The sequence below is a fragment of the Bubalus bubalis genome, chromosome 8 (genome assembly GCF_019923935.1).
Source record: "Bubalus bubalis isolate 160015118507 breed Murrah chromosome 8, NDDB_SH_1, whole genome shotgun sequence".
Classification (NCBI taxonomy): domain Eukaryota; kingdom Metazoa; phylum Chordata; class Mammalia; order Artiodactyla; family Bovidae; genus Bubalus; species Bubalus bubalis.
In genome coordinates this window covers 101697665-101713694 of record NC_059164.1, presented here as the reverse complement: position 1 = coordinate 101713694, position 16030 = coordinate 101697665, and the positions used below count along the sequence as shown (strand labels likewise).

The window sequence follows — 16030 nt, the reverse complement described above, 5'->3', positions numbered from 1 at the left end:
GGTGTTTTTGTTTTTGCTGATTCAGATTTACCTAAACTATATTCACTTATGTGTGTACAGCTACATATTTTCTTAATTTTACCTATGTCTACATCATGTGGACTATGTTTTAAGTGATATGCTTATAAGTACATATAAGTCGACATGACTGTTTCTATGGATATAAAACTGTGATAGATTCTCTGTATAGCTACGTATGTGGTAGAGGGTAGAATAGGGTAAGAGATAGTTATATACATATTTTGTATTAAGATGCTTCTTTTTAGTTATATAGATGAGAATATGTATGATTCTAGCTGCTGGCTATGTTTATCAATCAATAAATATGTACTTCAAAACTGTGCTGAGGAGTCACCTTATCATTTCTTCAAAGGGCAACCTTATTACCATTCTTTCTGTTCTCACGTATGGATGAGATTTATGTAAGCCTATTTCTTTCTTTCTTGGAGTGTTCTGAGAGCTCTGGCTCTCTTTCCAGCCAGTTCTTTCTTACCTAGAATCTAGCTTAGAGAATGAGAGAGCAACCCTATTTGATGATTTTGAAACAAAGTCAATGAGCCCAAAAACTGCCAAAAGGTGGTTAATGAAGAATGTATATGAAATTCTTATTTTTGTTTCTATAATTTCCCTGTGAGAAATTAAGAAAGGAGGCAAAAATTGAAGATTTTTTTTAATAGTACATAATGTAACAAGGACTGCCTGCAAGGATATGTGATGTTACCAAATGATACCGAAAGTCCCCCTTTTTGATAACTCTAGTACTTCAAATTTGGGCAGCTATCTATATGCATGATACACTTCAATTAGGAGGTTAAAAATTATTTAATTATTACATTAAAGGAAAACAAAACAAAACAAAACAGAGAGAGAGAATTCCTCCCTAGCAAGAAAAAGCAAATAAATGAACCATTAGTACCTGACAACTGGGTCTCAAGAGTGAGTAAGCCAAGAATTGTATGAGAAATACTGTTTTAACAGAAAACATTCTAAAAAGTACTATATTAATGGCAGACACATGTCAAGAGTTTTAACAGCTATTCTGATAAATATGTCACTAACAGCACAAGCAAGATTCTACTTGCTTGAGGAAGAAAAACAACTCCTAAATCCAGAAGTCTAGACACTGAGTCAATAAAAGGATGTTTCATATCACCCACATATTTATATGTGTGTTTATATTCATGCATGCATCACACATATACACACACTAATGAAATACCAGGAAAAATCCATGTCTTTAAAACAAGATAATAAACATATTTAGGGGGTGGAAGGGAATACATTTTCAACAATCTCATAATCATTAAGAGTTCCAGAAACAAATGGCACTTTGAGAAAATCTACATAACAGCCTACCTAAATTGATTATATTTTGAGCCCAGAAACTAGGATCACAGTGAAACTGGATGGTATTGTTGGTCACTGGGGAAGCATCACACCTTGCTCGAAGGAGGTGCCGTAACCGGTACGTAATCTAGAAGAAAGCAGAGAGACAACTAAGCATCCAAGTCTTTATTAGGCAAATAATTTATCAAGTTCCCAACAAATACATAAAAAATGCTCTCTGTATCACATATATGCCAACACAAAACAAGTGTTCATATGTAAGTTATAAAAAGTGGACAAGCAACACAGTTTTCCTTCAAAAATGCGTTAGAAGTACAATTAGTTTTACTGTTGAACACAAAACAAACCTATCCTAAAGTGACAGGTTAAAGTTAGTTCACTGAATTATGGAAGTTTCACAGATGTACCAACCATATATTTGTAAAGTAAAATCACATTCTGCTTTTATTTTACTTACTCTCTCAAAGAAGGATTCAGAGTAGAGATTAGGGGGCTAATGGATTACAGAAAATACAAATGAATCTGCTCAGGACATGAAGTACAGCCTTAACCAGGCCTGCTAGTAGGATGGCTCTCCTTGCTCCTGTGCTGTGAATCTCAGTCATCACACTACCTCCCACCCTCCTCCACACTGCAGCCCTTAGTGAATGCTCAGTCACTCTCTCTCAGTCTTTGAAGAGTTCAGCTCTTGGCTCATGATCACCATCTCCAATATTATTCCTGCCATAATCCTAGATGGGCCACAGGACTGGAAAAGCTCAGTTTTTGTTCCAATCACAAAGAAAGGCAATGCCAAAGAATGTTCAAACTACCAGACAACTGTGCTCATTTCACATGCTAGCAAGGCAATGCTCAAAATCCTTCAAGCTAGACTTCAACAGTACATGAACCGAGAACTTCCAGATGTACAAGCTGGATTTAGAAAAGGCAGAGGAAACAGAGGTCAAATTGCCAACATCTGCTGGATCATAAAAAAAGCAAGGGAATTCCAAAAATAACATCTACTGCTGCTTCACTGACTCTGCTAAAGTCTTTGAACTGTGGAAAATTCTTAAGGAGATGGGAATACCAGACCACCTTACGTTTCTCCTGAGAAACCTGTATGCAGGATAAGCAGCAATAGTTCCAACCAGTCATAGAACAATTGACTGGTTCATAATTGGGAAAGGAGTACATCAAGGCTGTATATTGTCACCCTGCTTATTTAACTTCTATGCAGAATACATCATGTGAAATGCCGGACTGGAGGAATCACAAGTTTGAATCAAGACTGCTAGGAAAATATCAACAACCTCAGATATGCAGATAATACCACTCTAATGGCAGAACGTGAAGAGGAACTAAAAAGCCTCTTGATGAAGGTGAAAGAGTGAAAAAGCTGGCTTAAAACTCAACATTCAAAAAACTATGATCATGGCATTTGGTCCCATTACTTCATGGTAAATAGAAGATGAAAAACTGGAAATGGTGGAAGGCCTTATTTTCTTGTCTCCAAAATCACTGCAGACAGTGACTGCAGCCACGAAATTAAAAGATGATTGCTCCTTGGAAGAAAAGCTATGACAAACCTAGATCACATATTAAAAAACAGAGACGTCACTTTGCCAACAAAGGTCCACATAGTCAAAGTTATGGTTTTTCTAGTAGTCAAGTATGGATGTGAGAATTGGACCATAAAGAAGACTGAGCACTGAAGAACTGATACTTTTGAACAACGGTGCTGGAGAAGACTCTTGAGAGTCACTTAGACTGCAAGAAGATTAAAACCAGTCAATACTAAAGGAAATCAACCCTGAATATTCATTGGAAGGACTGATGCTGAAGCTCCAATACTTTGGCCACCTGAAGTGAAGAGCCAACTCATTGGAACAGACCCTGATGCTGGGAAAGACTGAGGGCAGGAAGAGAAGGGGGCAACAGAGGATGAGATACTTGCATGGTATCACGATCAATGGACAAGAGTTAGAGCAAACTGTGAGAGAGAGTGAAGGTCACAGAAACCTGGTGTGCTGCAGTCTATGGGGTCACAAATAGTCAGACATGACCTAGCAAGTGAACAACAAATTCTGGATGATTTTAATATACAATTAGATGACCTTTCTTTCCAGATTGTTCCCTCTAGTGCCCAGATCCCAATAATCCTACAAACCCTAAAGGTCCTATGAACTTTTACTCTTTAAAATTTTTCCTGTCCTTTGACTTTATGTTACTTTCCAATCTTACAATATCCCTCTGAAGTGAAGTGTTAGTCGCTCAGTCATGTCCAACACTATCCATCAATTTCTCCTTATCCAGCTTAAATCCCAGGAGTAATCCTCATAATCATTTCCTTGCCTATATCCTCAACACCTTTCTCTCACATGTTAAATTACACACACTCCTTTCTCCTCAACCTTTCTCTGAAACAACAACCAACAAACAACACTGGTTAAATCTTTTCTAATGACTGTAATTGGACTGGTAAAGGAACTGATCGGACTTCAAAAACACAGCCTATTTACTAAGGTTGACAGGCTGTCATATGACATTCCTCTGATCCTTCACGTCCGTACTCTCCTAAATGACTATTTCAAATGACTATCTCTTACCAAACCTCCAGCATCTTAAAAAAAACAGGAACGATCAGAGACCTTCCACAAACTTCCACCACCTACCAGTACTGGTGGTCCCTCCTATCACAGTGGATTAACGGGCCAGGCTTCCAGCTAAAGCGAATCGTGCACTCATGCAAGTGCAAGTGTTAGTTGCTCATTCATGTCCAACTCTCTGCAACCCCGTGGACTATAGCCCACCATGCTCCTCTGTCCATGGAATTTCCCAGGCAAGAAAACTGAAGTGGGTCGCCATTTCCTTCTCCAGGGGATTTCCAGCCCAGGGATCAAACCTGGGTTTCCTACATTGCAGGCAAGCAGATTCATTACCATCTGAGCCACCAGGGAAGCCATTACACTTGCGCAATAGGGCCCAACACCCTTGCCGATTCAAAGACACTACTCAGCAATTTTCTCCCCTCAGGCTTTCAGTAGCTTTTCACACAGGTGATCACTTGGCCCTCATGGAAGCAAATCATTTTCTTCATTTGGCTTCTAGCAAACTACAGTCTCATGGTTTTCCCCTTATTTCACCAGCTGCTACTTTTTAAGGTCATTTGAGTATAGGTGTGAGTTCCAGTGTCACATCTCAGTCTCCAGTGTTGGTTCCTCCTCCTCTCCCACACCAGGGGGTCTTGCAACTGCTCTCTCTTCTCCTACACCCACATACTTTTAGAGACCTCATCCACTCTCATCATTTATACAACTCAAATTTGTATCTCAGTACTTACTCATCCTACTGTGTGTTCATTCACTGTGCTCCTCTTAGGCCTCCTTGTCCATGTCACAAGTAACTCCCATCTCAGTCTCTCACTTGCCGTCTGTACCTGTTCTCTACCTGAATATTCTCTGCAAGTACGTGCCTGGCTTGCTTTGTCACCTTCTTCAGGTGTTTGCTCAAATATCACCCTCTTTAGGTAGAATTCCCTACCTGAAACCACAATCCTACCCCAATGCTCCCAGATTCTTCCCTTAATTTACTGTTTTCCCTACAGCACTCAACATCATGCAATGGTCTATATATTTTACTTGTTTTGGTACTGTCTATCTCTCTTTACTAAAATGCAGCTTTTTAAGGGCAGATATTTTGCTTTGTTTTCTGTTCCCTTAGTATTTAGAATACTGCCTTAAAAATAAAACAGGCATTCAATAAATGTTGAATAGCTATACTAAATTCTGAGTAAAAAAACATTTATTCTGGGACAATGTAGAGTACATGGCACAGTGTCTGGCAAACAGCACTTAACACAACGCTCTTTTCCCTAAGTTTTTCTTGCTTCCTTAATTCTTTGCATCTTAGCAATTCTCACTATAGAAAATTCTCAATAAGATGCTAATCAAAAGAATGATGCCCCCAATTTTTCCTTTATAAAGTCCTTATGTTTTATCATTTTCTAAAATTGAATAATTTATTTTGAAGTAATTTTAAAATTGGAGAAAAGTAAAAATAACTCTTCACTCAGATTTCCCAACTGTTGTTAATAAGCACATTTATTTCAGGGCCCACTCAGGGATTCCTGTGCACAGACACTGCTATTACCAGTCTTTTTACAAACCTTCTGATAGCAAGCTGAGGACATGAGGTTCTGTCTCCTCTAAACACTCCAGTGTCTATATTCTAAATCAAAGATCCTCTAGCATAAGCAACAAAGTACAAATTCTGAAAGCAACTCTGTTGCAACACGACCACTCAACCCAGAGACTTCATTCTAATGCCAACTGTTTCCACAGTGACTCTTTCCAGGATGCTCACTAGGAATATAGGTTGTATTCAGTTGCCATGTCTCTTCAGTCTTTCCCTGACATGTATGTCTTTGATGATTTCAGGCTTTACACTCAGTAGGATGACTTTCAACCTGGGGTTCGAGTGTATTTCCTCCAGTATAGGTAAGGTATTCTTGTCAGGAAAACCACACAAGTGATAATGTGCACTTCTCAGGGCATCATATTGAGAAGCTCAGGCAGGATATAAACTGTCCAACCATTGCTGATACTAATCTTCATCACCTAGTCATTCTGCTGCCCAGTTTCTCTACTGTAAATTCACCATTCTGTTTATAACTGATCAATATTTGCAGAGAGGTATTTTAGGGTTATACGAAAACCCTATTCCTCACCAATGCTCTTATTCACTACGTCAGTACCCAGCGATAACTCCTTTTGAATTTCCTCTAAGACAGTGAGTGGGTGGCTCAGCTAGTAAAGAATCTGCCTGCAATGAGGGAGACCAAGGTTCAACCCCTAAGTTGGGAAGCTAGCCTGGAGAAGGGAGTGGTAACCCACTCCAATATTCTTGCCTGGCAAATCCCAAGGATAGGCAGAGGAGCCTGGCGGGCTACAGTCCATGGGGTCAAAGAGCTGGACACGACTCAGCAGCCAATGCTTTCACTAAGACAGGGACCAAATGTGCTTCTTTATTTTCACTATTCTTTCTCTACTTATTTATATTCTCACCATAAATTCTTTCCTTGTCATTTGCCTATTTTTCTTATCATGGGCTCATTTATTCCTACTTAATCCAATGTGTTGTAACTCACTATTTAGTTTCAGCCTCAAATTTGTGGGTGTGCCCAAGGTGACCCACTTTAGCTGGATGCTGGTCTTTTTGACAAGTCTTCGTCATTTCATCAGTTCAAGATATTCTGGGTACAACTTGCACTTTCCCTCATTTTGTTTGATATTTAGAAACCCACATCTGAAGGATAGTGGGTTCACTGCTACTGAGTATAGCAAACATACATACATACACATACATACTTATACATCTATAATTACTTCCAGATCTGTGTATATGCATAAAACTCTGTTGTTCAGTCACTCAGTCGAGTCCGACTCTTTGTGACCCCATTGACTGCAGCACGCTGGGCTTCCCTGTCCTTCTCCATCTGCCAGAGCTTGTTCAAACTCACAGCCATTCAGTCACTGATGCCATCCAACCATCTCATCCTCTGTCGTCCCCTTCTCCTCCTGCCTTCAGTCTTTCCCAGCATCAGAGTCTTTTCTAATGAGTCAGCTCTTCATATCAGGTGGCCAAAGTACTGGAGTTTCAGCTTCAGCCTCAGTCTTTCCAATGAATATTCAAGGTTGATTTCCTTTAGAATTGACTGGTTTCATCTTCTTGCAGTCCAAGGAACTCTGAAGAGTCTTTTTCCAACATCACAGTTCAAAAGCTTCAATCCTTTGGCACTCAGTCTTCTTTATGGTCCAACTCTCACATCCATACATGACTACTGGAAAAACCATAGCTTTGACTATACGGACCTTTATTAAACTCTGAGTTCATAATTATACCTCTATCTTAGGGATCTTTATAGCTTTATTCTTTTTTCTACATTTCTAAGTATCTTCTCTAGTAGGAAAAAGCAAACAAACAAACCAAAACTTGGCTGCCATTGCCCTCAATATATTTACTTACTTGCTCAGTCCATTTACTGATATTCTGTTGCTTAATGTAACCAAAATCCAGATGACACTCTGCTTACTACCTCTGTGTTCCCCACTCACCACTTCATGCCTTTGGCTAGGGCTGCCTCTATGTGGTCCCCCAACCCTCTTCACTACCCTGTGTCCTCATAGTCACCATGCTAAAGGCTCCATGCCAGGAAGTAGAGTTGATTATTCTTATTTTAACAATCCTTTTTGGCATACTACAGTAACTTAGCACTTCAAATATATGAGTTTTAGTTTAGAACTTGAAAAATAAAGCTTTCTTGCCCCCCCCAATTAAGTCAGAAACGTAAGCACTTCCTTAGATGGTAATCAGCTTTAATTAGAGGAACTATGAGGCAAATCACTTGGAAACACTGTATTTTTCCTTTGAGGTACTATGCTGTAAATTCCTTCTTTTGCTGATGAGAAACTAGAAGACATGAAATTTATTTTTAACTCAGATAACTAGTACCTATTTGCTAATTAAGTTGTGGCATGGTCTAAAAGTAATACTAAATTTGGCCAAACTCTGTTCTTTATCTTAAATAACAATTTCTGCTGTATTTTACTGACATTCAATGTAAATATATAAAACCTCTTGTCAAATTATATTACCCATCTCGAATATAAACCATTATACTTATTGAACCCCTTGATGCATGTTTGAGATAATTCTGAGGAGTCATAAACCTTGATTAGTGTAAAAGATAAATAACGGGTCATTAAATGTATTTGTTGATGTCTTCAGATGTATCTGAACTTAAGTAAACTCAGGTTTCACACGGAAAACTTAGCTACTGTTCAAAAAGCAAAATACAAAATTAAAAAAAAAATATGAAAGATGTCAGAATAGCTTTTGAGGTGGCAATACTGTATACTGCCTCCTTTCTACTGAAGTTAAAATAAACAAAGAAATTTAGTATTTGAGTTTCCAATGCTGTAAAATATAACAGAAAGTTTTACATATATTTATTTATAGCTTCTGACAGTTGATATTATCTAATACCTTATTTATTTACTATCAATCTTTCACTGAACTCCTATATATCAAGCACTGGGTAACATAAAATTTCTACCCTTAAAGAAGTAAAAAGTCAGACTTCTCTGGTGGTCCAGTGGATAAAAATCTGCCTGCCAATGCAACGGACATGGGTTTGATCCCTGGTCCAGAAAGATCCCGAATGCCATGGAGCAACTAAGCCTGTGTGCCACACTACTGAAGCCTGCATGCCTGGAGAAGCCACAGCAATGAGAAGCCCACATACTGCAACAAAAAGCCCCTGCTCACTGCAACTAGAGCAAGCCCACAGCACTGGAAACCCACTGCAATCTAAAAAAAAGGGGAAAAAATTGAATTCAAAGAAAAATATGCAAATTTAACAACAGTAGATAAAAATAAGTAACAGTATGATGGATATATGCATAAGGGCTTTGTAAACACAGGGAAGGTTAATCCAACCCAGTGTTGATCATGGAAGGCTGCCAAAAGGAATGGAAGACAAATCTAAACTAAACCCGGTAGTCTCTAAAAAGAAACAGCATCCTAAGGAAGGGTAACAGTAATCCAGGCAAAAGAACATGATCTATTCTGAGCACTGAGGACTAAAAGTAAGGAACTGCAATGAGATATTCAAGAAACATAAAGAAGGTCTTTGAAGGTTAATTATATGGGCGGACAAGGGAAAGGGAGTAAAAAAGCTTGTGGAATCTCCTTTTACTATGTATATACTCTAACTACTTTACTACTTATATACTCTAACAGTTTCTTAGTCACTAGTATTACAAAAATACCTATTGCTAGTACACTCTCTGGGTCTCCTCTGTCAGTATTTCTTACCTTTCTTCTAAATAACTTAAGGATAAACTGAATGTTTAACAGATGAGAGAAGAACCCTAGGGAAATACTGTGAAAATGTTTTCAAATATATTTAAAACTGGACTTCTGAAAGGATTCTCCTATTCCAATGGGTTTGGCCTTTTACTGAGTATAACTCCTATTGCAAAAAAAAAAGAACTAAGAATCTCAAGCTAAGCTTGAAATTTCAGGCCAGTAAGACATTTCTTTTTAATGTTTAAGCATATAAAAGACATTATTTAAAAAATAACCTGGGGAGGGGGGGAATAACCTGAGAAAACATGTCTATATTTATGAAGCATGGAAGCTCTAAAGGACAGAGTTTCATAATATAGTGACTTTCAAATTTTCTTAGGATAAAAATCCTTCTAAATGTTTACAAGTAATCACAAGCTTTAGCTCTACATTCACCACAGGTAAAGTATTTTACTAGCTGTATCTGCTGCCAGTGATGCAGCAAGGCCCACCACAATTCAGTGAGTCAGGAAGCTGGTAATACTGGTTCCTTATGTTTCCTTGTGTCTATTTTCTCTTGTGTATAATACAGAGAACAGTTTCCCTCTCTATTTCAAGAGCTCATTGTGCAGATTAAGTAATCCTATCCTCTAACATTACTGTTTTATTATAATCACAAACAAAATCGTAGAATAAAATTAGAGAAACATTATTAAACTGATAAGGAGACTGACTATCTGTGCAAATATGTTTTCTTATGTACAAATAAAAATATTCATTATGGGTCTAGTAGAGAAGAGGACAATTCTCTCACTTTCTCCTTTATCTGTGTTTTGTTTGACTTATAGGAAAATATAAGTAACAAAAAAAGTATGAACTGTATAAAAGCTGTTTTTCATTAGACTGATGAAGTGGTAAAAAAAAGAAAAAGAAAAAACAGCTCAAGATTGAGAGAACATATCACTGATAATTATAAAAGAAAAAAATCTTAAGAGTTGAATATAATTCATGATTAGAAACAGTTTTAGAAATAGTTAAAATCAGTTTTCTAGTAAGTCACTCAATATTTGAAACTAGTTTACACAAGTTTATCCTGAAATGCATTTCCTTATTTCAATATAGTCATAGCATATTTCTTCCACAAAACAGAGTAGGTGAACAGAAAACAGATTTGGATGTCATAATTTTATTTCAAAATATAAATCTCTGTGGAATCTTTAAAACAAGTAGAGCAGGAGTTTTTAAGAATGCTTATATAGTGTGACTCCCATGGCTAAATGTCTTCTACGTCCTTGCTACTAAAGATGTGGTCTACAGACCAGCAGCATTAGCATCACCTGGGAGCTTGTTAGAACTACAGATCACATCTACTGGACCAGAATCTTCAGGTAATTAGTATGCAGTAAACACATTTTCAGTAGCAAGGTTCTAGACTATTCTGAAAATAGTTGGACAAATGACAGCCACTTTTCTGTAGCAATGGGGTTGAAATATCCAGCACCACACATCACTGACAGGGTAAACAATGCAGTGTTGACAAGAGGAACAAAGCCTCTGGGTTTGGATGTCCAAGTTAGAATTTTGAGTGGTCTTATGCGTGTTAATTCGTGCTTTGGTTTCATCACTCATACAATGGGGGTGGATAGGTACACCCATCTCATAAAAATGATGTAAATGTTTAAATAAAATATTTCATGAAATGCTTAGAATTAAGTGCCTGGCACATTACAGGTAATCAGGAAATGTTTACCATTATCATTATTGTTAGTATTAAGTTCAGTTGTCACTAAGGGAAAATTTGGAAAAGAACAAAATAGAAGTGACAGTGGCAGAATGAATTGAAGATGCACCTAAATCATGGGAGTTTAAAGATTTTTTAAAAGCAAAATATTTTGATTGATAAAAATTAGAAAAAGGTAAAAAGCATTTAAGTATAGATTAATGAACATTTCTACATTTTGAGCATTCTAGTAACTCCACTGTATCTCTCTATATTAAACCACACAGTTGATCTTACCAGTCGCTTGCTATAAAGTAATGCTGTGCTGCTGCCACTGGAAACTGCCCATTTAGAAAAATGCATGACATGTTCCAACTGTTTAGAAAGTCCAGCCACTTCCTGCTGCTGTTGCATAAGTTTCATTCGATGATCTTTTGCAAGACTCTGAAAAAAAGTTTCAAAATTAGGTCTGCATGTAACACATTTTACTTCCTGATGTTCAACCTGGTTTTGGAAAAGGCAGAGGAACCAGAGATCAAATTGCCAACATCCGCTGGATCATGGAAAAAGCAAGAGAGTTCCAGAAAAGCATCTATTTCTGCTTTACTGACTATGCCAAAGCCTTTGACTGTGTGGATCACAATAAACTGTGGGAAATTCTGAAAGAGATGGGAATACCAGACCACCTGACCTGCCTCTTGAGAAATCTGTATGCAGGTCAGGAGGCATCAGTTAGAACTGGACATGGAACAACAGACTGGTTCCAAATAGGAAAAGGAGTACGTCAAGGCTGTATATTGTCACCCTGGTTATTTAACTTATATGCAGAGTACATCATGAGAAACGCTGGGCTGGAAGAAACACAAGCTGGAATCAAGATTGCAGGGAGAAATAACAATAACCTCAGGTATGCAGATGACACCACCCTTATGGCAGAAAGTGAAGAGGAACTAAAAAGCCTCTTGATGAAAGTGAAAGTGGAGAGTGAAAAAGTTGGCTTAAAGCTCAACATTCAGAAAACGAAGATCATAGCATCCGGTCTCATCACTTCATGGGAAATAGATGGGGAAAGAGTGTCAGACTTTATTTTTTTGGGCTCCAAAATCACTGTAGATGGTGATTGCAGCCATGAAATTAAAAGACGCTTACTCCTTGGAAGGAAAGTTATGACCAACCTAGATAGCATACTCAAAAGCAGAGACATTGCCAACAAAGGTTCATCTAGTCAAGGCTATGGTTTTTCCAGTGGTCATGTATAGATGTGAGAGTTGGACTGTGAAGAAGGCTGAGTGCCGAAGAATTGATGCTTTTGAACTGTGGTGTTGGAGAAGACTCTTGCGAGTCCCTTGGACTGCAAGGAGATCCAACCAGTCCATTCTGAAGGAGATCAGCCCTGGGATTTCTTTGGAAGGAATGATGCTAAAGCTGAAACTCCGGTACTTTGGCCATCTCACGCGAAGAGTTGATTCATTGGAAAAGACTCTGATGTTGGGAGGGATTGGGGGCAGGAGGAGAAGGGGGGTGACAGAGGATGAGATGGCTGGATGGCATCACTGACTTGATGAACGTGAGTCTGAGTGAACTCAGGGAGCTGGTGATGGACAAGGAGGCCTGGCGTGCTGCGATTCATGGGGTCGCAAAGAGTCGGACACGACTGAGCGACTGAACTGAACACATTTTAATGGTCATTTTCAGATTACCAAATTAAAATAACCACCACCTCTAAGAACCAGGTGACAGTAACTTATCACTTATCCCTAGGTACAAAAGATCACTTTCATTGAAGTAAAAATCATGTCTCCAGTGTCAGAGTCAGCCCCATGATGCTACCTCATCTCTGCTGCCCAAGGTCTTGGGTTGGGTTTTACATATTCTGGGATTTAGGTTTCTGTTCATCCATCTTCCAGTATCCAAAAAGGTACAAAACCATGGATTAGCTATCTTTGTGACCCTATGGACTACAGCCCACCAGGCTCCTCTGCCATGGGATTCTCCAGGCAGGAATACTGGAGTTGGGCTACTATGCCCTCCTCCAGGTGATGGTCTTGACTCAGGGATCAAACCCACGTCTCTTATGTCTCCTGCATTGGCAGGCGGGTTTTTTACCACTAGCGCCACCTGGGAAGCCCTTTAACAAAGCAAGTGACTATTAAATTCAATACTAAAAAATAAAATAGTTATACCACCCAGCAATCGAGTAAAGCTACCAGATCACATGATTTACTCAAAGACATGATCTCTCCTTTCAGGCACTCTTATCCTGATTGCAGCTAGTTTGTGCCAAGTCATGCCACATGGTAGACAACATTTATGCTTTGTATGTAGTAAGGAAAAAAAGGGGGAAGAATATAATTTTTGTCTATTGAAAACTGCCATGAACCAACTGATACAGTGACTAATGGAATGAATGCACTCTCAGAAAAGTCACAGAAAAGCAGACTACAGAATTTCTCCAAGGGAAGTATACATAAGCAAGAACATAGGTCAGTCCAGAGTAGAAGAAAACCCCACTAAATGTGGGCTATTTTAAAGGTCTCTATCCCCAAGGTCTCCTTTACCTGGTACAGAAAGGAGGAGACTTCCACTGGCTCTAAGAAATGTTAAGTAAAATTGCTATACTCCAATATGGAATTATATTCTCAATAGAAAAAGTGAACCTACATCTTGGCCCTAGTTGGTTTCAAATTTGGAAAATACATACATGCTAAACTGAATTAGAGGCTTCCCTGGTGGCTCAGATGGTAAAGCATTTGCCTGCAATGTGGAGAACCTGGGTTTGATCCCTGGGTCAGGAAGATCCCCCGGAGAAGGAAATGGCAACCCACTCCAGTATTCTTGCCTGGAAAATTCCATGGATGGAGGAGCCTGGTGGGCTACACAGTCCATAGGGTTGCAAAGAGTTGGACACGACTGAGTGACTCCAAACAGAATTAAGTCACTGCAATGACTATTGATGGCTTTGTTGTGTCTAATCGTAAGTTCAGAGAGGATCTGCTAGGCTCTTTCTGACCACACAAAACCCAGTGTTTCTTTGGAGACATTCTAGAAAGAATAGAAATTCTGTTGACTTTTAGAGATGTTGCAAGTTGAGAATCAGAAGCCCAAATGTCTTTGTCTTCTATAGTAATAACTATTTGGCTGAATTTTTCAAGTTATTAGAAAACACTGATTACATTTATTTGCCTTAAAGGAGGATCCTATGAAGCAGGAGAAAGGGTATGAAGACTGACAAGAATACTTAAAAGTCATTGTAAACATTATAAGTCAACATATAAAGTTGATTTAAAATAATACTGATGACCAGGTTCACTTTTAGAGATTTGAAGATGTGGTCATCTTGTGTTCTTTCCTGGATTTTTAGAAAACAAGCAACCCTGATTTACAGTGAAATTTGGAAACAGCTATGGCAATATGTGCACTATTCACTCTGAGAAAGCAAATTGATGTGACATCTGATTTTAAGTAGAGCTCTGACATCTTTTAAAATAGTTTAAATGCTTCTAGCTAAACAAACCAACAACTCCCCAGTGCACCCTAGAACCTTGAAAAGACAGTTATTACAAATGGGGTTTGATTCCTCCCAGCTAGAAAACTTTTTCACTATGTATTTGTTTCTAAAAGGAGAGAGAATCATTTTGGTCTCTGCTTCCTGTATGTTTGAAAAACCATGGGAATGATCATGCTTTTCCAAGAGGAAGAGATCTTGCTGACAAAGACCTTATAATTTTGTCAACTATAGATAAAGAGGTTGAACTAACTTATTTCTATGAGCTTTCTTCCCCTTAAATCTTCAAACATTAGGATTCTTTTATTCTCAATTTGCTTCTCTACTCTTAAATTCCTTTTGTACCAATATATTAAAAGAATACCAAAATATCATGCAATTATTATTGCATTAAGATACCATGTAGAAGTTGTAGCTTCATATTATTTGAGTCAAACATTAACTCTGGATCTTGACCTTTTATGTGTGTAAAAAAGCTGATTAAGACAGTAATATTTTTCTTACCTGCAGTGAGAAAAAACTATCCTAAGTGCCTTGAGCATCACTCCCTGAGTATTGCTTTCACAATTAAGACCGTTGAGGGGAGGAGACACATCCTTTTATCTAATTTCTCCTAAGGTTAAATGTATATATTTGAGATTTAAATATAGCTTAGGGTAACTTACTGAAAAAGTTTGCTGCACTGCTTTGGGGACCCAAAGCTGTCAGTTCAATGAATCTCTAAAACAGTTCATCTTGTTTTAACATTTACTAAGCTCCTCCTTCAAGCAAAGCATTATGCTTTGTGCTCTGAAGTAAACAAGAAGGATTAAGACATTCCTAGTGTATTTTAAAGTCATAAATTGTCAGCTACAAGGTAGAGCCTAAAATATTACTGAATCATAAATGAAAACAATTATATGAAAAAGGCTGTGATTCCAAATTCACAAATACATAAGAAAACACTTAACATAATCACCACATTCTGTCCCATTAACAGTAACTTACCTCAAGCTGATGCAGTAAAGCTTTACCTTTTTTATTTATTTCTACCATCAATGTAAATATGGCAACTTTAATATCCTGTTCCACCTGCTTCTGATTCTGATTTACTTCAATTATCCTGAAAATTAAACAAAAGGGGAAAATCTAAAATCTAAGGTATTGATTTTTTTAATGTCTAAATTAGACCAGGAAGTTTTCAGCTCTTAAAAGCTTGCCTATTCCTAAGGGTCCTTCAGTTTAAATTGACTTTCTTAAAGATGAGACAGCAAAAATATAATTCTTCCAAAAGACAGTCACTTTAGTTCAATCTTAAAAATGTATTCAACTATAAAAGAATGAACACATTTTAAGGAAATAATATTCAGAAAAATTATGATGACACCTAGAAAAATTCTCAGCCTATAAGGATGGACCAAAAAAAAAAAAAAAGATTTATAAACAAGATAAGGAAAATCATGACTCTTGAGTTTTACTGTATTCACTGCAACTAAGAAGCAGAAAACCTTAAATGTGTCACAATTATCTTAATCATCTGAACTGCTGCCCATTCATTATATCTGAATAAAAACCAAAAGACCATAATAATAGTTAACTACTTTTAATAACCCATTTGTCTTGAAATAAGCAGCCAAATATCTATTTTA

The 16030-nt window shown here is 37.8% G+C and overlaps 1 protein-coding gene across 5 annotated transcripts in view; it reads right to left on the bottom strand.

The window, feature by feature from the left end:
• TRIM24 (tripartite motif containing 24) overlaps positions 1–16030 on the bottom strand; it is a 113639-nt gene that overhangs the window by 32189 nt on the left and 65420 nt on the right. For all 5 annotated transcript variants that reach the window (XM_025291593.2, XM_025291592.2, XM_006043430.3 and 2 more), the window contains exons 6-8: positions 15390–15504; positions 11195–11341; positions 1357–1474 (exon numbers count right to left, since the gene is read on the bottom strand). In XM_025291593.2, the coding sequence (XP_025147378.1) occupies positions 1357–1474; positions 11195–11341; positions 15390–15504 (380 nt within the window). The remainder of the gene's footprint in view (positions 1–1356; positions 1475–11194; positions 11342–15389; positions 15505–16030) is intronic.